This window comes from Oncorhynchus nerka, linkage group LG20 (genome assembly GCF_034236695.1).
Source record: "Oncorhynchus nerka isolate Pitt River linkage group LG20, Oner_Uvic_2.0, whole genome shotgun sequence".
Taxonomy (NCBI): Eukaryota; Metazoa; Chordata; class Actinopteri; order Salmoniformes; family Salmonidae; genus Oncorhynchus; species Oncorhynchus nerka.
In genome coordinates this window covers 72,603,406-72,630,408 of record NC_088415.1, presented here as the reverse complement: position 1 = coordinate 72,630,408, position 27,003 = coordinate 72,603,406, and the positions used below count along the sequence as shown (strand labels likewise).

General features: G+C 42.7%; 1 protein-coding gene across 1 annotated transcript in view; it reads left to right on the top strand.

Annotated features, from left to right (window-relative positions):
• The window catches only part of LOC115103087 (beta-1,4-galactosyltransferase 2-like), a 156,303-nt gene that overhangs the window by 9,705 nt on the left and 119,595 nt on the right, over nucleotides 1–27,003 (top strand). Inside the window, exon 2 of the mRNA XM_029623710.2 lies at nucleotides 7,799–8,235. Within this exon, the coding sequence (XP_029479570.1) occupies nucleotides 7,908–8,235 (328 nt within the window). The 5' untranslated portion in view covers nucleotides 7,799–7,907. The remainder of the gene's footprint in view (nucleotides 1–7,798; nucleotides 8,236–27,003) is intronic.

Genomic DNA, 27,003 nt, shown 5'->3' with positions numbered 1-27,003 from the left:
CAACTGTGTTGTAAATGTCTAGGAGCAGCAACGACTCAGCCGTGAAGTGGTAGGCCACACAAGCTCACAGAACGGGACCGCCAAGTGCTGGAGCACTTAGTGCATTCAGACCCCTTGACTTTTTCCACATTTTGTTATTATTATTATTATTCTAAAATGGATTATATAAAACATATCCCACGTCAATCTACACAATGCCCAATAATAACAAATCAAAAACAGGTTTTTAGAAACGTTTGCAAATATATTACAAATTATGCGTCCTGTTTCCATTCATCCTTGAAATGTTTCTACAACTTTATTGGAGTCCACCTATGGTAAATTCAATTGATTGGACATGATTTGGAAAGGCACATACCTGTCTACATAAGGTCCCACAGTTGACAGTGCATGTCAGAGCAAAAACAAAGCCATGAGTTCAAAGGAATTGTCCATATCTCTAGACCTGAAAATAGCTGTGCAGCAACACTCCCCATCCAACCTGAGAGCTTGAGAGCATCTGCAGAGAAGAATGGGAGAAACTCTCCAAGTACAGGTGTGCAAAGCTTGTAGCGTCATACCCAAGAAGACTCATTGCTGTAATCTCTGCAAAAGGTGCTTCAACAAAGTACTGAGTAAAGGGTCTGAATACTTATGTAAATGTAAAATTCTGATAAATGTTTTGATATTTTTTATAAATTAGTTCAAAGACACCTAAAAACCTGTTTTTGCCTTGTCATTATGGGGTATTGTGTGTAGATTGATGAGGGGGGGTAAATGATTTAATCAATTTTAGAATAATACTGTAACGTAACAAAATGTGTCAAAAGTAAAGTGGTCTGAATACTTTCCGAATGCATTTTATATATTTATTATTATTATATATTTTTTAAACAAAACTTTTTTTCACAAAACTAATGCACTGGGCCTTTAATCAGCCTTTATTCGAGAACCGATAAAGCCTCTCCACCCTTAAACTACGGATATGATTGTGTATGGTAATTAATACAAAACTGTCTTCACTATGCTATAAACATGATAATCAGTCCTCATTGTCACACGACACATATACGGTGCCTTCGGAAAGTATTCAGACCCCTTGACTTTTTCCGCATTTTGTTACGTTACAGCCTTATTCTTAAATTGATTGAATAAAAAAAAAACTCTGCAATCTACACACAACAACCCATCATGACAAAGTGAAAACAGGTGAGAGATTTTTGCGAATGTACTTAAACTACAAAACAGAAATACCTTATTTACATAACTATTCAGACCCTTTGCTATGAGACTCAAAATGGAGCTCAGGTACATCCTGTTTCCATTGGTCATCCTTGAGATGTTTCTACAACTTGATTGGAGTCCACCTGTGGTAAATTAAATTGATTGGACAGGATTTGGAAAGACACACGCCAGACTATATAAGGTCTCACAGTTGACAGTGTATGTCAAAGATAAAACCAAGCCATGAGGTCAAAGGAATTGTCCGTAGAGCTCAGAGACAGGATTGTGTTGAGGCACAGATCTGGGTATGGGTACCAAAACATTTTTGCAGCATTGAAGGTCCCCAAGAACACAGTGGCCTCTAACATTCTTAAATGGAAGACGTTTGGAACCACCAAGAAGCTTCCTAGAACTGGCCACCCGGCCATACTGAGCAATCAGGGGCGAAGGGCCTTGGTCAGTGTCACCTCCAGAACCTGATGGTGATACTGAAAGAGCCCCCGAGTGCCTTTGTTGAGATGCGAGAACCTTCCAGAAGGACAACCGTCTCTGCAGCACACCACCAATCAGGCCTTTATGGTAGTGGCCAAGACGGAAGCCTCTCCTCAGTAAAAGACACATGACAGCCCGCTTGGAGTTTGACAAAATTCACCTGAAGACTCTCAGACCATGAGAAACAAGATTATCTGGTCTGATGAAACCAATATTAAACACTTTGATCTGAATGCCACGCCTTGCACCATCCCTACGGTGAAGCATGGTGGTGGCAGCATCATGCTGTGGGGATGTTTTTCAGCAGCAGGGACTGGGAAGTTAGTCAGGATCGAGGCAAAGATGAACGGAGCAAAGATCCTTGAGGAAAACCTGCTCCAGAGCGCTCATGACCTCAGACTGGGACGAAGGTCCACCTTCCAACAGGACAACGACCCTAAGCACACAGTCAAGACAATGCAGGATTGGCTTTGGGACCTTTCCTTGAGTGGCCCAGCCAGAGCCCGGACTTGAACCCGATCGAACATCTCTGGAGAGACCTGAAAATAGCTGTGCAGCAACACTCCCCATCCAACCCGACAGAGCTTCTGCAGAGAAGAATGGGAGAAACTCCCCAAATACAGGTGTCCCAAGCTTGTAGCGTCATACCCAAGAAGACTCAAGGCTGTAATCGCTGCCAAAGGTGCTTCAACAAAGTACTAAGTAAAGGGTCTGAATACTTATGTAAATGTGATATTCAATTTTCTTTTTTATATACATTTTCAAGCATTTCTAAAAATGTGTTTTTTATTTATGAGAAAAAACAAAACAATTTAATCAATTTCAGAATACGGCCGTAACGTAACAAAATGTGGAACAAGTCAAGGGGCCTGAATGCTTTCCTAAGGTACTGTATTTCGTGCACCCTATTTTACTGCACAGATCATGTGAGAGAATTTACCTCAGCACTGTTATCAACGTAAAATGTGATTCTGTGAAGAACATGGGACCTACAGTTTGCATCAGAAAGATGTAAATCCACCCATACATTTCTTTCCCCACTGAGCATATAATGTACACTGAGTACACCAAACATTACAGACACCTTCCTAATATTGAGTTGCACCACCTTTTTGGCCTCAGAACAGCCTCAATTCATCGGGGAAGGGACTCAACAAGGTGTCGAAAGTGTTCCACAGGAATGCTGGCCCATGTTGACTCCAATGCTTTCCACAGTTGTGTCAAGTTGGCTGGATGTGTTTTGGATGGTGGACCATTCTTAATACACACGAGAACATGTTGAGCATGAAATCCAGCAGCGTTCCAGTTCTTGACTCAAACTGGTGCGCCTGGAACCACACTGCCATACCCCGTTCAAAGGCACTTCAATATTTTGTCTTGCCCGTTCACCCTCTGAATGGCACACATGCATAATCCTTGTCTCAATTGTCTAAAGGCGTAGAAATCCTTCTTTAACCCGTCTCCTCCCCTTCATCTACACTGATTGAAGTAGATTTAACAAGAGACATCAATAAGGGATCATAGCTTTTACCTGGATTCACCTGGTCATGGGAAGAGCAGGAACTCATAAATGCATGGGGACTTGTTTGTTGGAAACTGGCATATGACACAATGTTAAAGCTTTTTTTGAATGATTAGCCTAAGTTTTAGATTTATTTTTACAGATTTATACATTTGGTAAAACACACTAGCACTGCATGGTTTGTGTGTTATTGAGGTGTCAAGCTAGAAATGCTCGAAGGCTACAGTTTTGCCCACTTTTATCAAGTGTAGCATATCTAATGCATATTTGATGAGGCCATGAGGGCTGGTTGGTGGGTTGCGCTAGGGCCCGTGGCCTTAGAGTAGAGCAAAGAGAAACTAGTGCTCGTCTAGGGTTCTACCCAAGTGTTTCCCCTTTAAAACGCAGCATTTGGAGATCTCCATCACAGCAGGGATGCTGTAACACATTTCTCTGTCTGACAACCTCTCATTACCATTTGAAAAATAATGTAAAGACAGAAATAACATAGTCACTCATCTATTAGTTCTTCTTTCAGCATCAGCATTTCCCCAGCTGTGTTGACAAAAACGATTAAACAGTGAAGTTCTACTGCTTAAAGGCTATACTCTAAATATCTACTACTTAACCGTCTCTCTGCTGCTTAGGATTTGCCTTTGCTTTATATCATTATGTAATGTTACATAAAAAATTGTCACCACTGAGTATTGTTAATCTATATGTCTCTTTACTAAGAAGTCAGCCACAAATCCTTGGTTTACGTTGGATCGCAAGAAACTCTGCAAGTGATGACTCACCTAATATTGGCAAATAAGTTGTCATGATTTGGGGCTACTGCTCTGGCTCTGTGTTAAGGCTTGTTTTAAAGCAGGGTTGGGCAAAATTGGCTCGAGGGCCACATTGGGAAATACCACATCCATGAAGGGTCCAACGTAGGGCTGCACAGATTTCTTTTGACTGATTTGTTCAACAAAATCAATTTGCGGGCCAGATAAAGGGCAGGTATTTAAAAAATATATAGGACCATTATCATTTCTACATAGTTTCTATACAGTTTTAGACATTCAACTGTGGCCTGTAGTGTTTTTTTAAGCCAAAATAATAATTTCAAAAAAATTGCAAAATCAACCACCCCTGTTCTAAAGTTGAAACACATCCATTATAACATTACTGTATAGGCCTAAGACAGCTGTGACTGATTACAGTAATGTATGCAGAGTGGAGGTGACACCACAAACAAAAATGAGAGGGATTAAAAATTTGCTGCCAAATATGCTGATATCAATAGTGGTATACAACTTATACTGACCATTATCATTGTGTTGTTTATGTCTTAGTTTAGTCTTAATATAGCTGTCACAGGGGAGACGGGTCTGGTAGAGAGACTAACTAGCCCATAATGAATTATGCACCGACAGATTAACTGGGCTCCACATCAAGAGCCAGCACACTATTAAAATTTGAACATACATGCTGTACACATTTATTGCCAACATATTTCCAGGACTTTACTTTATTGGTGTGTCGGTTTAATCTAAAAGAGTTCTCAGCATCCATTTAGTGTCCAAGGGATACGTTTAGTGTACAAGGGATTTAGTGTCCAATATGGAATTAAATATTCACTAGACACCAGCCGTTTCTAAACAAGCATCTTGGTCCCATGTTGATATTCTCCAATGCTAAGGCCTGGTTTGCACTGCACATATAGGCCATTATGTACATTATGTTGGCTTGTCTTTAATGTTAGTGAGCAAACTGATAAACTAGTGTGTGGGCTTTCAAAAGGCGAATTAAGCAATAAGGCCTGAGGGGGTGTGGTATATGGCCAATATACCACGGCTAAGGGCTGTTCTTAAGCACAACACAACGCAGAGTGCCTGGATACAGCCCTTAGCTGTGGTATAATGGCCATATACCACACCCCCTGAGGTGCCTTATTGCTATTGTGGACTGGTTACCTACTTAATTAGAGCAGTAAAAATACATGTTTTGTCATACCCGTGGTTTACGGTATGATATGCCACGGCTGTCAGCCAATCAGCATTCACGGCCCGAACCACCCAGTTTATAATCTGTTTTTGACGTCATGCTGGTTAACAGTGTGGTGCAGCATCTGTCATAATTGAGTCTTAATGTAGAGATGAAAAGGCATCTAAAGCTTTCACCAACTAGCTTTGTCCTCTATGAGGTCAGTCTCTTTATAATGAATATTTTAGTATTAGTACTGGACTATTGCACTTTGAAACAGCATTTGCCATTCAAATTGAAATAGAGGCTCTTCGTCAAGTCAGTTTACCACAGAACTTAGAACTACACAGGTCAGTCAAATAATTTATAATTTGGTGGGTGCTTAGATTTGTTCTGTTTTACACATGCACAAGTGTGTATTATACGTATGTGTAAAATGGAAATGTTATTTCTTTTGCATATCCCAACTTCCCCTGAGACACCTTCGGAGAGTGGGGTCACGGCCAGGGTCAGCCATTATCAATGGCGACCCTGGAGCAATTAGGTTTAGTGCCTTGCTCTGAAGGGCATATTGGCAGATCTTTCACCTTGTTGGCTGGGTAATTCGAACTAGCGACCTTTTGGTTACTGACCTAACAGGTAGGCTACCTTAATTTGACCAGTTTCTCACAGCAGGAAAATAATCCTGCAGCAACAGGAAATGTGAATTATTGTGTGGATTTTAATTAATATTTTTTTTTGTTGATACGTTTTTAGTTGGGGCAAATGGAAATTAAACTTTAGAAGCATTTTCAAACCTTGATTACACAACAATGTGTGCTTGTCTGTGAGAAAATCAATGAGTGAGACCCGGCCTGGTGAGATAGAGTTGGGTCTGACATTGACAGTGGCGTTCCATCCCACCGCCCTCCCTTCACATTGCACCTGGGTAATCTATCTGCTAGGCTAGAGCCAGGTAGTCATCTTTGATATCTGGTGCTTTCCCCATGATGTTTCCACCTGTGATCCTGCCAGGGGAGAGAACAGAGAGTCCAATCAAGCCATTTTTATTATAAATGTTTTTCAAATCACGTTGTTGGGTGGAGTAGGTTGCTTTTGGTTTATTCCTTGATGTTTATTTTCTTGGAAACATGTACAAGTGGGACACAAAAGTATTTAGTCAGCCACCAATTGTGCAAGTTCTCCCACTTAAAAAGATGAGAGAGGCCTGTAATTTTCATCATAGGTACACTACAACTATGACAGACAAAATGAGAAGAAAGAAATCCAGAAAATCACATTGTAGGATTTTTAATGAATTTATTTGCAAATTATGGTGGAAAATAAGTATTTGCTGATGGAAGGAGGGTTTCACTCAAAATCTCACGATACATGGCCCCATTCATTCTTTAGTTTACACGAATCAGCCGTCCTGGTCCCTTTGCAGAAAAACAGCCCCAAAGCATGATGTTTCCACCCCCATGCTTCACAGTAGGTATGGTGTTCTTTGGATGCAACTCTGCATTCTTTGTCCTCCAAACACGACGAGTTGAGTTTTTACCAAAAAGTTATATTTTGGTTTCATCTGACCATATGACATTCTCCCCATCTTCTTCTGGATCATCCAAATGCTCTCTAGCAAACTTCAGACGGGCCTGGACATGTACTGGCTTAAGCAGGGGGACACGTCTGGCACTGCAGGATTTGAGTCCCTGGCGGCGTAGTGTGTTAAATCAAATCAAATCAAATTTATTTATATAGCCCTTCGTACATCAGCTGATATCTCAAAGTGCTGTACAGAAACCCAGCCTAAAACCCCAAACAGCAAGCAATGCAGGTGTAGAAGCACGTTACTGATAGTAGGCTTTGTTACTTTGGTCCCAGCTATCTGCAGGTCATTCACTAGGTCCCCCCGTGTGCTTCTGGGATTTTTGCTCACCGTTCTTGTGATCATTTTGACCCCACGGGGTGAGATCTTGCGTGGAGCCCCAGATCGAGGGAGATTATCAGTGATCTTGTATGTCTTCCATTTCCTAATAATTGCTCCCACAGTTGATTTCTTCAAACCAAGCTGCTTACCTATTGCAGATGCAGTCTTCCCAGCCTGGTGCAGGTCTACAATTTAGTTTCTGGTGTCCTTTGACAGCTCTTTGGTCTTGGCCATAGTGGAGTTTGGACTGTGACTGTTTGAGGTTGTGGACAGGTGTCTTTTATACTGATAACAAGTTCAAACAGGTGCCATTAATACAGGTAACGAGTGGAGGACAGAGGAGCCTCTTAAACAAGAAGTTACAGGTCTGTGAGAGCCTGAAATATTGCTTGTTTGTAGGTGACCAAATACTTATTTTCCACCATAATTTGCAAATAAATTCATAAAAATCCTACAATGTGATTTTCAGGACTTTTTTTCTCCTCATTTTGTCTGTCATAGTTGAAGTGTAAATATGATGAAAATTACAGACCTCATCTTTTTAAGTGGGAGAACTTGCACGATTGGTGGCTGACTAAATACTTTTTTTGCCCCACTGTACACGGCATATACAGATACTGTGATTTGCTTCTCATTTCCTGTGTTGGGCCTAATTTACTTAAACGGAAACAAAATATAAATTTAGTGTGAACATAATGTAATGTTGTTCCCTGGCCCTCCCACAGGTGATAGAGTGAGGCAGCGTGCAGCATTTGTCCAGGCCAGCCCAGGCCCAGGGGTGTGACCAACCGAGCGGATGCCCTAGACTGTGCGGCAGGGGCGGCAGGCTCAACCATGACTCGGCTGATGTTAGGCCGGACCCTGGAGCGCATCTGCAAGGCTGTCCTGCTGCTCTGCCTGGTGCACTTTGTCATCATGATGATCCTCTACTTCGACGTCTACAGCCAGCGCTTCGACCAGATCTTCAGCCGCTTCAACAACGGCCGCAACGCCAGCCGCAGCGGACACCACTACTACTACAACCTCAGCCGGCCCAACGCCACCTTCGCCAGCTACCTGGCCACTGCAGACCAGCTGCTGCCCAGCGCACGACCTGAGGGAAATCACACGCCACCAACTACCAAACCTATACCACCATGCCCGGAGATACCACCTGGTCTGGGTAGGTGATGATCCCCCTTTACACTAATGACTAATGAAGTAGTACATTTTTCACATTTGGGTGCCGACCCAAACCATACTCAAATCAATTCAAATTTGATTTGTTAAATGCTTAATGAACAACAGGTGTAGACTAACAGTGAAGTTCTTACTAACTTACAATGCAGAGAGAAAGAAAATGGAGAAATAATAGAAGTAATAATGAATACACAATGAGTAACAATAACTTGGATGTATACACGGGGTACCAGTATCAAATATAATACAATGGTATTTGTCACATGTGCCGAATACAACAGGTATGGACCTTACCGTGAAATGCTTACTTGCGAACCCTTAACCAACATGCAGAGTTTAAATAAAGTAAGAAAAATGTGCTAAAGGAAAAATAGTAAAATAACAATAACGAGGCATGAGGTACCGGTACAGAGTCAATGTGCAGGGGTACGGGTTAGTCGAGGTAATACGTGCATGTAGGTAGGGGTAAAGTGACTATGCATAGATAATAAACAGAGAGTAGCAGCAGCGTATGTGAAGAGTGTGAAGGAATGTGAATGTATGTTTATGTGTGTGTGTGGCGTCAAAATGCATGTGTATGTGTGTGTTGAAGTGTCAGTGTAGTATGTGTGAGTGTGTAGTTAGAGTCCAGTGAGTGTACATCGAGCCTATGCAAGAGAGTCAGTGATTTAAAAAAAAAATTAAATCAAAATAAAATAAGGGGGCCAATGCAAATAGTTCAGGTAGCCATATGATGAACTGTTCAGCAGTGTTATGGGTTGGGGGTAGAATCTGTTCAGGAGCCTTTTGGTCCCAGACTTGGCACTCCGGTACCGCTTGCTGTGCAGTAGCAGAGAGAACAGTCTATGGCTTGGGTGGCTGGAGTCTTTGACAATTGTTAGGGCCTTCCTCTGACACCGCCTGGTATAGAGGTCCTGGATGGGAGGAAGCTTGGCCCAAGTGATGTACTGGGCCGTATGCACTATCCTCTGTAGAGCCTTGCAGTCTGATTCCGAGAACTTATTCAACCAAGCGGTGATGCAACCAGTCAGGATGCTCTCGATGGTGCAGTTGTATAACTTTTTGAGGATTTGAGGTCCCGCACCAAATCTTTTCAGCCTCCTGAAGGGGAATACGCGTTATCGTGCCCTTTTCACGACTGTGAAGCTCTCGACCCGCTCCACTACAGCCCTGTTGATGTGAATGGGGGCATGCTCGGCCCTCTTTTTCCTGTAGTCCGCGATCAGCTCCTTTGTCTTGCTCACGTTGAGGGAGAGGTTGTTGAGTCTCTGACCACCTCCCTATAGGCTGTCTCATTGTCATCTGTGATCAGGCCTACTACCGCCATGTCACTGGCAAACTTAAGGATGGTGTTGGAGCCATGCGTGAACAGGGAGTACACGATGGGACTAAGCACGCACCCCTGAATGGCCCCCGTGTTGGGGGATCCAGTTGCATAGGGAGGTGTTCAGTTCCACGGTCCTTAGCTTAGTGATGGGCTTGGAGGGCACTATGGTGTTAAACGCTGAGCTGTAGTCAATGAACAACATTCTCGCTAGGGCTGTCCCCGACAAAAAAAATAAGTTGTCTGTCCTTTGACCAATCTATTGGTCAACATTTTGTGTATTACTCAAATCGACTATATGCACTGAGCTTGTCTGATGCTGTAAGCGCACTGTTTGATGAAATAATTAAGACACTCAAATGACTAGGGGGAGCCTGAAAAACTGCTCTTAGGCCTACAGCTCGATTGTGGTTATAGAACATTTACATTTTAGTCATTAGTCCACAGCGATTTACAGTAGTGATTGCATACATTTTTCATAAGATTTCAAACTGGTCCCCAGTGGGACTCAAACCCACAACTTTGGCTTTCCCAGCGCCATGCTCTACAAATTGAGCCACACGGGACCCAAAGCTGCTGTACTAAGCCTACTAATGATAATTACATTACTTATTATTATGATCATGAAACTTATTATAATGATGATCATAATAATAATTGTAATAATAACAATAAGAAGAAGATCAAGAAAAAGGAGGAGGAAGGGGGATACCTAGTCAGTTGTACAACTGAATGCATTCAACTGAAATGTGTCTTCCGCATTTAACCCAAGCCCTCTGAATCAGAGAGGTGCGGGGGCCTGCTATAATCTACATCCACGTCTTTGGCGCCCGGGGAACAGTGTTGTTATTATTATTATAAATATTATTTTTCAGACAATTTGGAACAGTGTAAACAACACTAAATAAATGATAAATAACACCAGAGAGACTGTTCTAATGAAAAAAAGAGTGTAAAGCCTTTATTACAGCATAGAAAAGATTAAAAACAGTTGCATTTGTGAAATTGTTTATTCGACATGTTGTGTTTGTGTGAGGCTTGGTGCTCATGGAACCAGTAGGCTATTAAACAAACACTCAAAGAGGCAACAAAAGCAAGATCTGTCGTATTTCTGTAGATACAGTATACGTGTACTGTGCATGGATGATTTATAAAGACAGGCTCATTTCACACTTAGGCTATTGATTATAGACCTAATTAAGTTGGAATTTCTTCTCTCCTCACTTTTCTTTGTCAATTAAGGCAAGGGCTGCTGCCTCCTCCTCCATTGTTCAGAACACCAATATGCTGGATAACTTTGCTAATATGCACATAGCAACATGGTCTAGGAAAAGGTGCCAAGTCAACAGCGCACTGTGTTTCAGAACCCCGGACAGCAACCACTATCCAACGCAGGAGAAAATGCATTTGTTATAAAGTAATATTATTTTTATTAGTGTTGCACCATTGTTCTTACGTAATATAACCATATATAATTTCAGTAGCACAGACTGATGGACTGTGCCATCCCCACAGCCTCCATAATGGATTAGTCCACTCAGACAGGCGTGACTCAGACAGGTGTCTTGTACACCATTCATTTTTTTTTTTTTTTTTGCTACTGATCGACTAAAGAAATCTTGGTCAACCAACAAACTATCGACCAAACAATTGACCAGTTGACTAAATGGGGTCAGGCCTAATTCTCACGTAGGTGTTCCTTTTGTCCAGGTGGGCAAGGGCAGTGTGGAGTGCAATAGTGATTGTGTCATCTGTGGATCTGTTGGGGCAGTATGCAAATTGGACTGGATCCAGTGTTTCTGGGATGACGTTGTTGATGTGAGCCATGACCAGCCTTTTAAAAAATTTCATGGCTACAGATGTGAGTGCTACAGGGCAATAGTCATGTTTAATTTTGTATTTATGTGTTTAATTTCTTTGTACTTTTACCCCATTTTCTTTCCAATTGGTAGTTACAGTCTTGTCCCATCCCTGCAACTCCGAAACATGACCCTCCCAAGATGCACTGCTTCTTGACACACTGCTTGCTTAACCCGGAAGCCAGCCGCACCAATGTGTCAGAGGAAACACCATCCAGCTGGCAACGGAGGTCAGCTTGCAGGCTCCCGGCCGCCACAAGGAGTCGCTAGAACACAATGGGACAAGTAAATTCCGGCCGGCCGAACCCTCCCCTAACCCGGATGACTCTGGGCCAATTGTGCGCCTCCTCATGGGTCTCCCGGTCACGGCCGACTGTGACACAGCCTGGGATCAAACCTGCGTCTGTGATAGTCATACTTTTTACATTGTCCTACTGTGGCTTTAACCAGGCCAGCAAACTAATTACAGCTCATAATCATTATTCAATCTGAAAAAGTGGATTTGGTAACAGTTAATTACTCTAATTAGTATAGTGTGTAGTAATCTGAAAATAGATGAATAGAAGACCTGCATGTCTTCGAGCAGCAGACTCTCTTTGGCAACCACTTTCCATTCTAAAACGTGGTGGATGGAATGTTTTCCCCAATTACTGTAAAAGCTAGTGTTTCTGTAGGATTTTCTGTCCCGCCCGGGTGAAACATACAATGGGTTTCACATCAGCACTCTCCCCTGTAATAGTTCATCTAAAGATACACATGTAGTCCAAATTAAAGTATAACTGACAAACACAGCAGTATTCTTTCAAATACAGGAAAACACAGTCAACTAAGATATATAGTTGTGTGGCGTTTTAGTTATTCCTATGCTTTCAGGCTTCCAGCAGACTTAATTTAAAGCTATTGCAATACTAATTACCTTAGGAATAATTCCTTCATATTCCTTCATGTCATTGAGAGGCCTTTCCTGTTAATTATGCAATCATACAGTATATGCATGTGAGCACCAGGCCTTTGCCACGCAGCTCCTGCTAATGAGTTTTAAGTAGAGCTGGAGAGGGAGTTGTGGGGAACCGACTCTTTATCTCATGTGCATCCCTATTATTTATTTGGGTTTCCACTGAGTTTTCGGTTGTTGACTGAGATGTCTTTGGGAGCCACATCAGCACTTCTGAGGGGTTGCCATTCACTCCGCAGACAAGCACGCATGCACGCAAACATCCCCGTAAGCACGCACACACCCCTCCCACACGACCTCAATGAGTGGTTGATGGACTTGCTCTAAAGCCTGTTACAAAGCATGGGCTTAACCGCAATCCATATGTATGTCATTGCAAAGAAGAGAGCTCCAACGTTGACTTTCATTCGTTACCTCATGTTATGTCCATCTAGATAGATGCAAGCTTTGAGCTGTGTTGTTCTTGTCGGTTTACCTCAGCTTCTCTCAGATAATCACTTTCCTACAGAAATGTCTGCCTGGAGAAACAGCAGTAGTTAGGCTTAAGTAGCTTATCTACTGTTGTCTGGGTGGTTTGTTTTAATGACCCCACTATGACAGGCTCAAAGTGGAAAAAATGAACAAGATGATTGGCTTATCAAGTTGTGGCTGAACTGTGTTCTTGCTGAGCTCAGCATATTCGGAAAGTGTTCTCACACTTTGATACCGGATGCTTCTGTTGACCAAGTATCATGGATCTATAGTTTGGGCCTGAATACAGAAATGATTACTGTTTATGCAAATTATGGTAATTGAACCAACCATTTCAAATTAATAAATATGTCCAGTTGATAGCCTACATTTTTGGATGGAGAAAGAATGTGTTGTTGTCAACCAATTTCCCAAATCAGAATAAGGGTTCATTAGTCAGATTAATTTGAATCAACTATTCATAGTGTACATCATGCATTGTATTACCAGGCCTCTAATTTGACTATTTCTTTTGAATTAGATTTGATATAATGTTGTGACTGCCTGCTCTTTCCCTGGCATGGAGTGAGAGGAGGCTTCATGGTGTAGTGCATCATGGCCAGCCCAGGTAGCTAGCTGCCTCCCTGCCCTGCCTATCCTCTCAGTGGAGTAGGTGCCTGGGTGCAGAATACCTCTGTTTTAGTCACAGCCTGGTGCATATAGATAGATGGTGGTTGAGGGTAGAGGTAGGGATGGAGGCCCCAGGGAGAGGAGGCCTTGGCCAGGGGAGATATGGGAGACTCCAGCCTCCCAACCCAGCTGACAGGTGCTACTTGTTTTGGAATGGACGCCCCCCCCATCTCAGCCTTCTCTTTCTCCATCTCCCTCTCCCTGTCTCTCTCTCTCCCTGACTCTCACACTCGCATTTCTCTCTCTCTCTCTCACGCTCTTATTTCTCTCTCTCGTGGACGAGGAGGAATTAATGGCAGTAAGTCAGCTGTCAATACGGGTCTGCAATCTCCACAACCCCTAACGACCAAATTAAGAAATTGTAATGGCAAAACGTCTCTTCTCCATGAGGAAGGAAATATCTGTCATGGTGGCAGTATATTGGAATATTTGGACCACAGAGTTGTAGAGAGAGCAGTGTTTTATGATTGCTGGAATAGTACCCACTCAGTGCAGTGCTGTTGTTTAGCCCATGTTAGGGTTGGTGTCCAACCCATAGGTTGATTAATGTATATTTTTTCCCCCGATAATGCCGTCAAAACTCCTTAACTCATATGTTGACATGGTTTAGAATAGATGGGAAAGAGTGAGTTGTCTACTTTAGGTTAAAAACTGAACTTGAACACACACCTACAGTATCCTCAATGAGCCTTTGTGCTGAGGTTATTGTCATAACTTGGTCTGCTCCTCCTGTCTTCAGAAGCTCAGAACCACTGATCTGTGTAGAAAGAGGTCATACTTCCCTGCTGTACTAATACTAAGACCAGTCTTAGTGCCACTGGGCGCTGGACCAACCTTAATGTAGCATGCTGCTGGGTTGTCACTTCACCCCAATAGAGGAGACAGCTCTAGTCCTTTTCCCTGGCTTTTCATTTGGATTTCTCCTCGTGGGATCACACTGCTGTGGAAGTGTTGCTTTCTAAAAGGATGAGCACAGCTCAGAGAGAGAGAGGGTAAAGTTGATGCTATGGATGGCTGTTTGCTTAGCACATGCAGTAATTACCAGGTCTGGGGATGACATATAACCTATATCTACTGGGAAGTCAGTTGAACGAAGCTATTACACTGCTTTGAGAAAGGACACCGTTGTACCGGAATGTCTACCTGCTTCCATCATCAAAATACTTTTTCTGTGCTTACACAGTGGTGGTTTTCAAATCTTTAAGACTTTTACATCTGAATTTAGCTTCCAGGCCAAAAGTTGGCATACTGCATTACTTTGGGGTTCAGTGCATGGCACCATATCCAGCATATCCAGCTCATACAGTAGATTCACCACTAAAGCTCTCAGTATAGGTTATAGTGACCCCATTAGTGATGGTACCTCCCGTCACAGTAAAGTACAGTGTACGGTAAGTGACTGTCTGCTGTATGCACTGCTCCTTTGCGCTTCAGACAGGAAGAGGAGAACTCTTTACTTATTCATCCTCAAACTTCTCCTGCCTCTTTCATCCTCTTTCCCCCCACTGTTTTAATTTGAGTCTTTTCCCATAATAATGGTGGTGTGACACTGGGGTTTTGCATTTATTTATGTGTTTCCCTGTCTGGGGCTGGGGTAGGGCAGGGTAGTTCTGAGGAAGAGGGCTTCTCTCAATAAGGAAGGAAGATATAAATATCTGCTGAGCATCATCACTAAAGCCCTCAGCCTCCCACCTGCTACCTTCCACCCCTTAACCCCCCAGCCTCCCACCTTCTACCCCTCAACCCCCACAGCCTTTCACCTTCTACCCCTTAACCCCCCCAGCCTCCCACCTTCTACCCCTCAACCCCCCAGCCTCCCACCTTCTACCCCTCAACCCTCCCACCTTCTACCCCTCAACCCCCAGCCTCCCACCTTCTACCCTCAACCCCCAGCCTCCCACCTTCTACCCCTCAACCCCCAGCCTCCCACCTTCTACCCCTCAACCTCCCCAGCCTCCCACCTTCTACCCCTCAACCCCCCAGCCTTTCACCTTCTACCCCTCAACCCCCCCCAAGCCTTTCACCTTCTACCCCTCAACCCCCAGCCTCCCACCTTCTACCCCTCAACCCCCAGCCTCCCACCTTCTACCCCCTCAACCCCCCAGCCTCCCACCTTCTACCCTCCCCCCTCAACCCCCAGCCTTCACCTTCTACCCCTCAACCCTCCCACCTTCTACCTTCTACCCCTCAACCCCCCAGCCTCCCACCTTCTACCCCTCAACCCCCCAGCCTCCCACCTTCTACCCCTCAACCCCCCAGCCTTTCACCTTCTACCCCTCAACCCCCAAGCCTTTCACCTTCTACCCCTCAACCCCCCAGCCTTTCACCTTCTACCCCTCAACCCCCCAGCCTCCCACCTTCTACCCCTCAACCCCCCAGCCTTTCACCTTCTCAACCCCCCCTCAACCCCCCAGCCTCCCACCTTCTACCCCTCAACCCCCCAGCCTCCCACCTTCTACCCCTCAACCCCCCAGCCTTTCACCTTCTACCCCTCAACCCCCCAGCCTCCCACCTTCTACCCCTCAACCCCCAGCCTCCCACCTTCTACCCCTCAACCCCCCAGCCTCCCACCTTCTACCCCTCAACCCCCCAGCCTCCCACCTTCTACCCCTCAACCCCCAGCCTCCCACCTTCTACCCCTCAACCCCCCAGCCTCCCACCTTCTACCCCTCAACCCCCCAGCCTCCCACCTTCTTCTACCCCTCAACCCCCCAGCCTCCCACCTTCTACCCCTCAACCCCCCAGCCTCACCTTCTACCCCTCAACCCCCAAGCCTTTCACCTTCTACCCCTCAACCCCCAGCCTCCCACCTTCTACCCCTCAACCCCCCAGCCTCCCACCTTCTACCCCTCAACCCCCCAGCCTCCCACCTTCTACCCCCCTCAACCCCTCCCCCCAGCCTCCCACCTTCTCAACCCCCCCTCCCACCTTCAACCCCCAGCCTCCCACCTTCTACCCCTCAACCCCCAGCCCTCAACCCCCAGCCTCCCACCTTCTACCCCCCCCAGCCTCCCAACCCCTCAACCCCCAGCCTCCCACCTTCTACCCCTCAACCCCCCAGCCTTTCACCTTCTACCCCTCAACCCCCAAGCCTTTCACCTTCTCAACCCCCACCCCTCAACCCCCCAGCCTTTCCCACCTTCTACCCCTCAACCCCCAGCCTCCCACCTTCTACCCCTCAACCCCCCAGCCTTTCCAACCTTCTACCCTCAACCCCCCAGCCTTTCACCCTACCCCTCAACCCCCCAGCCTCCCACCTTCTACCCCTCAACCCCCCAGCCTCCCACCTTCTACCCCTCAACCCCCAGCCTTTCACCTTCTACCCTCAACCCCCAGCCTCCCACCTTCTACCCCTCAACCCCCCAGCCTTTCACCTTCTACCCCTTAACCCCCCAGCCTCCCGCATGCTACCTTCTGAATGCTCAGTGAATATTCAGTTCATGATGCAGTATATTTAATGAGCACCCTCATATAAGTTTAATAGGGTAATGTTGAAAAGGGGGCTGCACGGTTTTGTTAAGAACAATCGTATGTTCTGGGTGGCTAGAAAGAACGCTGTGTTTTTAGGAGTGTGGTCTCCGTTTAGTTTGCCCTCTCATCCTAGAACAGAGAATAGTGGAGGTATGGGGCTGTTATGAGTTCCACCAGAAGTCAATGTTTCATCTATTCATTTGTTCCATCTATTCACATTCCGTATGAGTAAATACTGTACCGGTTTGTAAGGGCTTCCTGGAGCAAACCTAGACCATCATCGATCTCAGCCCAGAAGGTGAATTCGGAAGCGGGTCATGTTATGACATATGTACTGTAAAAGAAAACTACTGAGCTCTGAAAAGTGAACAGTTTATTATCTCCACAAACTGCAATGTGTTAAATAATACTGTGACTGTCAATTACCCAGCGAGACATCCACAATGACCCTGACAATGACACTAATGTGCTCTGGACACCATAACAGCATAGCAGGTGCTTTAACTGCATATACATGAGATGGTTTCTTATCCTCATCCTATCACAGCCAAGGATTCAGTAAATATATGTATCCAGATATTTAATGGGGCGTCGGTATTACGATTGTCGCATCAGGTCAGTGTCTCGTGGAAAATAGTGGATACAGAATCAATGAACACCAAAGCAAGGCTCCGGGTTTGTGTGTCTTAGGATTGAAAATAGCTTCCATCCCCTCCGTTCCTCCTCCACTCCCAGGAAACCATTAAGATGTGCCTGGCCTAACTAGTTGAACCGCTTGCTTTCTAAATGATCCATGACAAAACAGAGGCATGACATTGTCATCTGCAAGGCTACAGAATTGTTTTAGTCTCTCTCGTCGTCGCTCTTTCACCAAGCCACAGCAACAGAAGGGAAAGCCAGACAATTGGATTGGTTACAACATTTTAACAAAGGTTACAAAGGCCTCCACATAGAGTATCTTTGCTGCTCTTACCATCCTGGGATAAAAGGAACGTTATACATCTTCCTAAGTCTGAGGATGGTTTTAAACTTCCAGACATGAAATGGTATCAACTCGCCACCCAAGGCTTTTACTTGCGAAATATAGTTAAATTAACTAAAGAGGAACAATGGGTACATATTGATGAAGCACATGCTCATACTCAGAATCTTTTTATGTGTCTATTTTCAAAGGAGAAAGCTAAGAACATGAACAACTTCATAGTTAAGAACACAATGACAATAAGGAAGAAAATGAAATGTATTCTACAAGAACCAATATTACTCCCTAAAAACATAACCCTATGAAAATATCCTTAGATAGCTTTTCAGAATTCACCAAGAAATTGGTCCACATAAATGACTTGTTAATAGGAAATACATTTATTTCCATGGCAGAATTAAAAATATATTTTGGACTGACCAATATTTTCATATAAATGCAACTTAAAAGTTTCATATCAAGAAATGTTGATATTAAATCTCGTGGACATCAGATACATTTTAAGGGAATCATATTTGAGTCAGAAAAGGATATTCATATGATAGATAATATTTTAAAAACTGTGCGGATAGCCTATCCAACTGACAATCTCTTTAAAAAAAATCTAAACAGCTGGAATGAAGACTTAAAAAGAACATATACTTTTGTGGGGAAAAACTAATTCTGATTGACTGGGCCTGGCTCCCCAGTGGGTGGGCCTGGCTCCCCAGTGGGTGGGCCTATTGCCCTCCAAGGCCCACCCATGGCTGCATCCCTGCCCAGTCATGTGAAATCCATAGATTCTGGCCAAATGAATTTATTTCAATTGACTGATTTCCTTATATGAACTGTAACTCAGTAAAATCTTAGAAATTGTTGCATTTTGCGTTTATATTTTTGTTCAGTATATATTGGCACAATGGAGGGAATGTTGAAATGTAACTAACGAAATTACATTTAACGAAAATAAACGCTTAATCCAGTATAAACTAATGTATATAATTTATTACACATTCTACAGCACAACGGCAGGGTCATGTCTTATGTGTAAAACTAACAATGATTCACTAATCAATGTCTTCTGGGAATGCTATAAAGTCCAAAAGTTAAGGTCGGAATAAGAAAGTTGGCTGTCAGAAATATTACACTGTAAATGTACTTTTAATCTGCCTGTCTGCATATTTGAAGACATGCATATGGGGGTGTAGTGAGATACCCGATGGGTTGGATGACACTTTTCTCGTCAATCATCTTGAAAAATCGTATACTTAAAAACTGGAAATCAACCAATCCTCCATTGGTAACACAATGGAGAGATAAAATGATTTATTATCTAAATGTTGACAGTGTGTGTGGGTGACTGAGAGAAACAAAATGGTGCAGCTTCAGGCCATGTGGCGGAGAGTGATGGGGACGCTGGATATGGGGGTGTGAGCAGGTGTGATGTTGTGGATGTTCATCTTGCTGCTTGCATAACTTCATATAGAATACCATATTGCCTGTGTATTGTTCTCAAAAAGAGGAATTGTAGAGACATGGCTTGGCTTTATAATTGATCTATTTATTTCTGATATACTGTCTCTAATGCTTGTTGAGGTATGCAGAATGACAGTTTTAACCTGTACGTACGTACATTGCACATGAAAAAGATCAGAGGATTTGAGACAGCCCTATTGGATTAACCCTGGACCTGTTAATACAATAAGCTTAGCTGGATGGTCATGAACTATAAATAATAGTATGAATGATTTGGCTGGCACTGTACAGATGGTATGATGCATTATAGTTTGATGTTGCTGTGCTTTGACATTTTAGAAGTCCACATTATGTTAGCTTGCCATTATTGCGACCATGATCAATTTATTTTGTTAATTTATGACCAAGGATTCCTATGTGGATATTTTTGGTTTGAGAATATAGATTTAGTTTCATATTGTATATATCCTCGATCAAGTATAGCAATATCTACCCTCCCCTACCTCTCATGACTCATTTGCAGTATTGCTTCATCAGAGTGTTGTAAAATATACGTTTTTATATTTGGTTGAGAGCTATAATTCTAAGTCAGTCAAATTGGCTGTAGCATGCCACAGTTTGACAGAGTGGCAGCTTTGATCAATTATCATCAACTGTCTGATTAGTGTAGTTTCAACAAGCAGACAAACTGGCAAGATAGCTGGAAAGAAGGTTGTGAAAGTCAAATAAGATGTAATATCACTGTATCCTCAATGTAAAATGTCCTCAATGTCAAAACAAGATGGCTTTAGGAGACAAGAGGAAAGACAGATACAGTAATAAGCCGTTTCTTTTCCCATCATGTGACAGCAGATATTCCCTGTCCAATGAAACAATCCCGTTGGACTTTGGAACTGTTAGTCAGGCATATAGCTAAAAATAGAAACCTCAATTAAAGTTTTTTAGTTTTTTTAAATATATTAGCATAAAATGAAATGAAGAATTGTTTGAGTGACAATCTGCCTCAGAATGAAGGGACACTGCAGACTGATATTTAACAGCTGAAAAGGTCAGGTTTAAGGGCCATCCACACCAAGGATAACTATGACGATAACTATAATAACCAATGGACCGTTTATCTTTTTATCTTTCAATCAGCTGATCAATGCATCCTACTGCACACTGTAGGCCTGTTAATCAGGTGATAACAGAGACCATTCATCAGTGCTTCAGGGTGTTCACTGTCATCGTGACAACTGCAAATAATACTTCAATGTACATGTAATGAAAAATAACATAGAAACTCATATTTAAATGTAGCAATTCAAGTCATTTCCATTTTTCTAATGGTTGTCAATTAGTTTGGATCCTCTTTTTCATTGTGCTCATCTCTCTGCCTGTCTTGTGCAACAGTTCATTTGACCTAGCCCTATTCTACATTCACCAATTAGCAAGAGCAAGCCTGCTTCTCTCCAGAAAAAGCCTATTAGGCTTACACGGAACCCAAACCGGCTGCGCGCGAGCACCATCGTGCATACATTTATTTTGTCCCCCCCACACCAAACGCGATCTCGACACCCAGGTTAAAATATCAAAACAAACTCTGAACCAATTATATTAATTTGGGGACAGGTCGAAAAGCATTAAACATGTATGGCAATTTAGCTAGCTAGCTTGCACTTGCTAGCTAATTTGTCCTATTTAGCTAGCTTGCTGTTGCTAGCTAATTTGCCCTGGGATATAAACATTGAGTTGTTATTTTACCTGAAATGCACAAGGTCCTCTACTCCGAATATTAATCCACACATAAAACGGTCAACCGAACCGTTTCTAGTCAATCTCCTCCTTCCAGGCTTTTTCATCGTTGAATTTATGGGGATTGACATCTAAACTTTCATAGTATTACCATGACAACCGGCAACAGTTCATCTTTCAATCACCCACGTGGGTACCTGCTTCTATAAACCAATGAGGAGATGGGAGAGACAGGACTTGCAGCGCGATCTGCTTCAGAAATAGAAATTACTTCTATTTTAGCCCTTGGCAACGCAGACGCTCTTTGACGTGCGCGAGCAATGTGGGTGCAATAATTGAATAACATAGATTCCTAAATGTATTTTGCAACGCTCGCGCATGCGATGCGAACAGTGTAGTCAGGGTATTGGTATAAAAAAGCCATAAATACATGTCCTATAGATTTTGTAGCCTATAGCTTTTCCTGGGCTTTCACGTGAAGAGGAATAGCGCACAGGAACAACTGGAAGAGAGGCTAGAAATGTGTAGACGAAGTAAGAAGCTAAATATTAGCTCAATAGTATGTCATTCATTAGTTAAATAGTAGGGCTTTAAATAGGAATCTGTCAAAGTGCGCTCCTCCCGGCTGCGCTCTTCAGCCACGGACATGCAAAGCTCCACTATTGATTAGGCCTACCTTTTTAGACAGTAACATTATTCTACCTAGGCTACAACAACACAGTGCAATGAGGAAAGTATTGTTGTTATCAAGTGAGTACACAATCATTATCTAGGGCTGTAAGCTGTAGTGATGTAGGCTCATTTGAATAACCGCTCAAACGTCCTGTATTGAATGCTTCATGCCGAAATAACTCCATACAGCCTTATTATGTAACCATTTGGATGAGTTAATGGTCTATTCAACAGTTTACAAGGTCCATAAAGGTATATTGGCATGCTAGTCATAGTGTGTATTTTGTCAGGATGTATCGACAATAACATATACTATCGGAAAAAATGTCCTTCTCATGCTGTGTTTGTGGATCTTCATTCTCCCGATTGGTCTTATAATTAACGTGGCCACCAATATGCTCAAACATGCTCATTTATTCAGGCAAGTTTACCATGTGCTCTGCCTTCTCTCCTCTCCAAGCACTCTCGCGCACCTAGAACCAAGAAGGCTTCAATAGAACACTTTTTTGATTGGTTGTCAATGTTTTATCGTCGGAGGGTGGAAAAAATAGCTCATAAAGTGATCTAAACGATAGCTCGTTATCGTTCTCCACTCTTTTTGTAGTTATCATTGTAGTGTGAACACTCCGGTTCACTTCAATTAGAACGATGTAGATGTTTCTGTCGTTATAGTTGTACTGTGTGTGGACGGCCTACATATCTGGGCGGCAGCGTAGCCTAGTGGTTAGAGCGTTGGACTAGTAATCGGAAGGTTGTGAGTTCAAACCCCCGAGCTGACAAGGTACAAATCTGTCGTTCTGCCCCTGAACAGGCAGTTAACCCACTGTTCCCAGGCCGTCATTGAAAATAAGAATGTGTTCTTAACTGACTTGCCTGGTTAAATAAAGGTAAAATTAAAATTAAATATCTCTTTATAGTTACTGGACTTACTAGTGTTGCTCTGCCATAGGTTCAGGACATGATCATAACATGACGAGAGTTCTGTATTTTAACAATGTGTCTCACATCAGTGTCGGCATACAGTACATTAATGTTGGGCTTAGTATATAGTTAAGCAATAAGGCCCAAGGGGGTGTGGTATATGGCAATATACCATGGCCTTATACCACAAACCCCCGAGGTGCCTTATTGCTGGTAACTGGTACCAATGTAATTAGAGCAGTAAAAATAAATGTTTTGTCATACCCGTAGTATATGGTCTGATATACCACGACTGTCAGCATTCAGGGCTCGAACCATCCAGTTTATAAATCAAATCAAATTTAATTTGTCACATAGACATGATTAGCAGATGTTAATGCGAGTGTAGCGAAATGCTTGTGCTTCTGGTTCCTACAGTGCAGTAATATCTAACAAGTAATCTAACAATTCCCCAACAACTACCTAATAAATACAAATCTAAAAGGGGTGAATAAGAATATGTGGTTGAGCGATGGCCGAGCGGCATAGGTAAGGTACAGTAGATGGTATAAAATACAGTATATACTGTACATATCATATGAGGAATGTAAGATATGTAAACATGATTAAAGTGGCCATATTTAAAGTGACATTGTTTAAAGTGACTTGTGATCCATTTGTTAAAGTGGCCAGTGATTGGGTCTCAATGTAGGCAGGAGCCTCTCTGAGTTAGTGATTGCTGTTTAGCAGTCTGATGGCCTTGAGATAGAAGCTGTTCAGTCTCTTGGTCCCAGCTTTGATGCACCTGTACTGACCTCGCCTTCTGGATGAGTGGTGTGAACAGGCAGTGGCTCGGGTGGTTGATGTCCTTGATGATATTTTTTGCCTTCCTGTGACATCGGGTGCTATAGGTGTCATGGAGGGCAGGTAGTTTGCCCCCGGTGATGCGTTGTGCAGACCCCACCACCCTCTGGAGAGCTTTGCAGTTGAGGGCGGAGCAGTTGCCGTACGAGGCGGTGATCCAGTCCAACAGGATGCTCTCGATTATGGATCTGTAAATGTTAGTCAGGGTTTTGGGTGAAAAGCCAAATTTCTTCAGCCTCCTGAGGTTGAAGAGGCACTGTTGCTCTTTCTTAACCACACTGTCTGTCTGGGTGGACCATTTCAGTTTGTCTGTGATGTGTAGATGCATAATGTACCGCATTGTAGCTAGGTACTGCCACCACAGCCCCTTACTACATCAATAGTTAATAGTCATTATCCCTGGATACTGCAATTATTTTCCATTGGATTCAATTATTCATGTCATAAGGGTGTATAAGTGAAATGTTTACTGATAAGTGCCATTGGGCATCATGTCTAGCGGATTACCATATTGAAAGATTTAATATGGATTAGTTAAAAGGATTACTGGTGTTACAGTGTTCTCTGATGTATAGGGGTTGGAGAGTCTTTTGGCCCTGCAGTGTGTCACACACACACACACACACACACACACACAAAGCCCTGACCTCGCCTCTCTTTCATCCTACTCCGACAAATTAAATGTGCATCATGTGCGCCAGGGATGGTCTCCATTGGAGGATTCATGCTGCCTCTGGCCAGCAGGACGTAACAATAAAGACAGAATGTGTATCCCAAAAAGCACCCTATACCTTTTATAGTGCACTTCTTTTGACCTATTCCCTTCATAGTGCATATGGTCAACAGTAGTGCACTATAAAGCCAGGGAATAGGGTGCAATTTGGGACGCATACAGAGAGGGGATATGAGAGTGGGCGAGGGAAGGGAGAAAGGAGGCAGTACTAATGTGAGAAAAGGCAGAATGCCTGTATCAGTTTCAGGCCCTGTGGGGAAATAGAAGCGTTTAGAAAGTCATATGGAGCAACAGAGACACAGGGCCTGAGTGGACCGGCCGGGTGGAGCATATTAGAGGATTTACAGCTATATCATCTAGTATCTGCGTTATGTAATTAAGGCACTGTAGTGGACTACACAGACCAATGATGTGGATGTTAGTGTTCAATGTTTGTATCCAATGATATCCCCAAAGACCGTTGTCTTCGTGAAATGATTTTTCCTTTGCAGGGCTGATGAGCCATGATGTATTAGGTCAAAACAGTAATTAATATTCATCATGTTATGCTCTACACAGGGTGTTGTCTATCATGGGCATGTCTTACTGACAGATCTACTCAGAGATCTAGCAGAAATGTAAACAGTATTTTCCTTTGAAAGAAAATAAATGCCCTGATTGATTTATAAGGTTGTATACTTTGCAGTGGTGTAAAGTACTTACGTAAAAATACTTTAAATCACTACTTAAGTAGTTTTCTGGAGTATCTGTACTTTACTTTACATTTTTGCCAACTTCTACTTTTACTTCACTACATTCCTGAAGAAAATAATGTAATTTTTACTCCATACATTTTCCCTGACACACAAAAATACTCATTACATGTTGACAGGAAAGTGGTCCGATTCACACACTTGTCAAGAGATCATCCCTCGTCATCCCTACTGCCTCTGATCTGGTGGACTCACTAAACACTAATTATTTGTTTGTAAATTATAGCTGAGTGTTGGCGTGTGCCCCTGGCTATCTGTCAATATAAATGTAAAATAAAATTGTGCCGTCTCGTTTGCTTTTGATACTTAAGTACATTTTAGCAATTCCATTTACTTTTCATACTTAAATATCTTTAAAACCAAATACTTTTAGACTTTTACTCAAGTAGTATTTTACTGGGTGACTTTCACTTTTACTTGAGTCATTTTCTATTCAGATATCTTTATTTTTACTCAAGTATGACAATTGAGTACTTTTTCCACCACTGATACTTTGTGTGTGTGTGTGTGTGTGTGTGTAGGGCTGAAAGGCGGTACAGTAATATGCATTGGATAAAGTCAGAATTCCAACTAATTAAAATAACACTATTGCTGTACAGTGCCTCAGACAAACCTCCTTGAAAGTCTCATTTACAGTACTATCAGTGGCTGAATCACAGCTGAACCTTTCAATCTATATAGTGTCTACTGTCTAGCAGAGACCCACTTGAGACTTGAACCTTTGACTCCTTCATTCAGGAGTCCAGAGTCCCAATTACAACTCCTCAGCTCCTCCAATTACATTCGGACGTGTCCATATAGAACTCTCTGTGGTGCAATACCAGGAGAACTAAAGAATCAATGTTCAACACAGCTGTTAGTATTTACCAATCAGTTACCAGTCATTGAGATGAGCTCCATAAATGACAGAAAATCTTTATTTAAATGCTGAATAAATTGTGGTTGTTTGTTAAAGTTTTTCCAATTGGCCATGTAATAGTGAAGTTTTATTTGTATACATTTTATTTTTTACTGTAGATATGATGACGTAACCGTTTGAGTCATTTAAAGCTCTTTTACTGAAGCAAGTGGTCTTTTTCAACCCATGTCTAAACTTAGTTGTAAATCCCTCATCTCGTCCTGTATCAAATCTGTCATTATTTATCCTCGCTGTGGAGCCATCTTGCCTTCTTGACAGCAGTGTGCGTGTGAACCATTGGCCCCGAGTGAACAGACCAAAGGTGAAAAATGAAGCAAGCAGGCATATTGTACCAACCACCCCAAAATGTTCAGTACATGCCAAAATGATGGCGTGCCCCTTCTGTGCCTTGTCTTGGCTAATCCAACATAGACCAATGATGTTTGCAACGGATAATCCCTGACGGTTGCTTGACAGTTGTCTTTGACTTTTGGAATATTGTTTAATCTGGAAATTAGCCATTAATATGGTTGACAGAAGGTGTTTACATTTTAAATGCTGTTTCTGTAATCATGAGCAACATTTGTGACAGACCCAGGCTGTGGAGGATTAATTTAATTGGAATTAATGCAGTTTAAAACATGTAACAACACTTGATTAGCTGCTTAAGGACAAACATAATCCTGGTTTCAACAACATTGCTCGATTAAAAACTTCAGATTGGATTAAATTTAGGTCCATTTGAAAGTGAGGAATTAAATACTTTTTTTTTAACCTTGAGTACATTTTGTAACTGGGTACTTTTTCTTTCTGGTCAAGACTGAAATGTTTTTGGAAGGTTGAATCTGAGGAATATCTTTTTGTTGATTATGTTAAAGTGGCTGAATGTCTGAGGGTGCTGTCAAGAGTCGTAGAGCTAGAGACAAATTAAACAAACAAAACCCATACAGATGCTATAGAGACATTTCCCCCATTTCAAGCTGCCCCATTTCATTTGCACCTTTCAAACAAA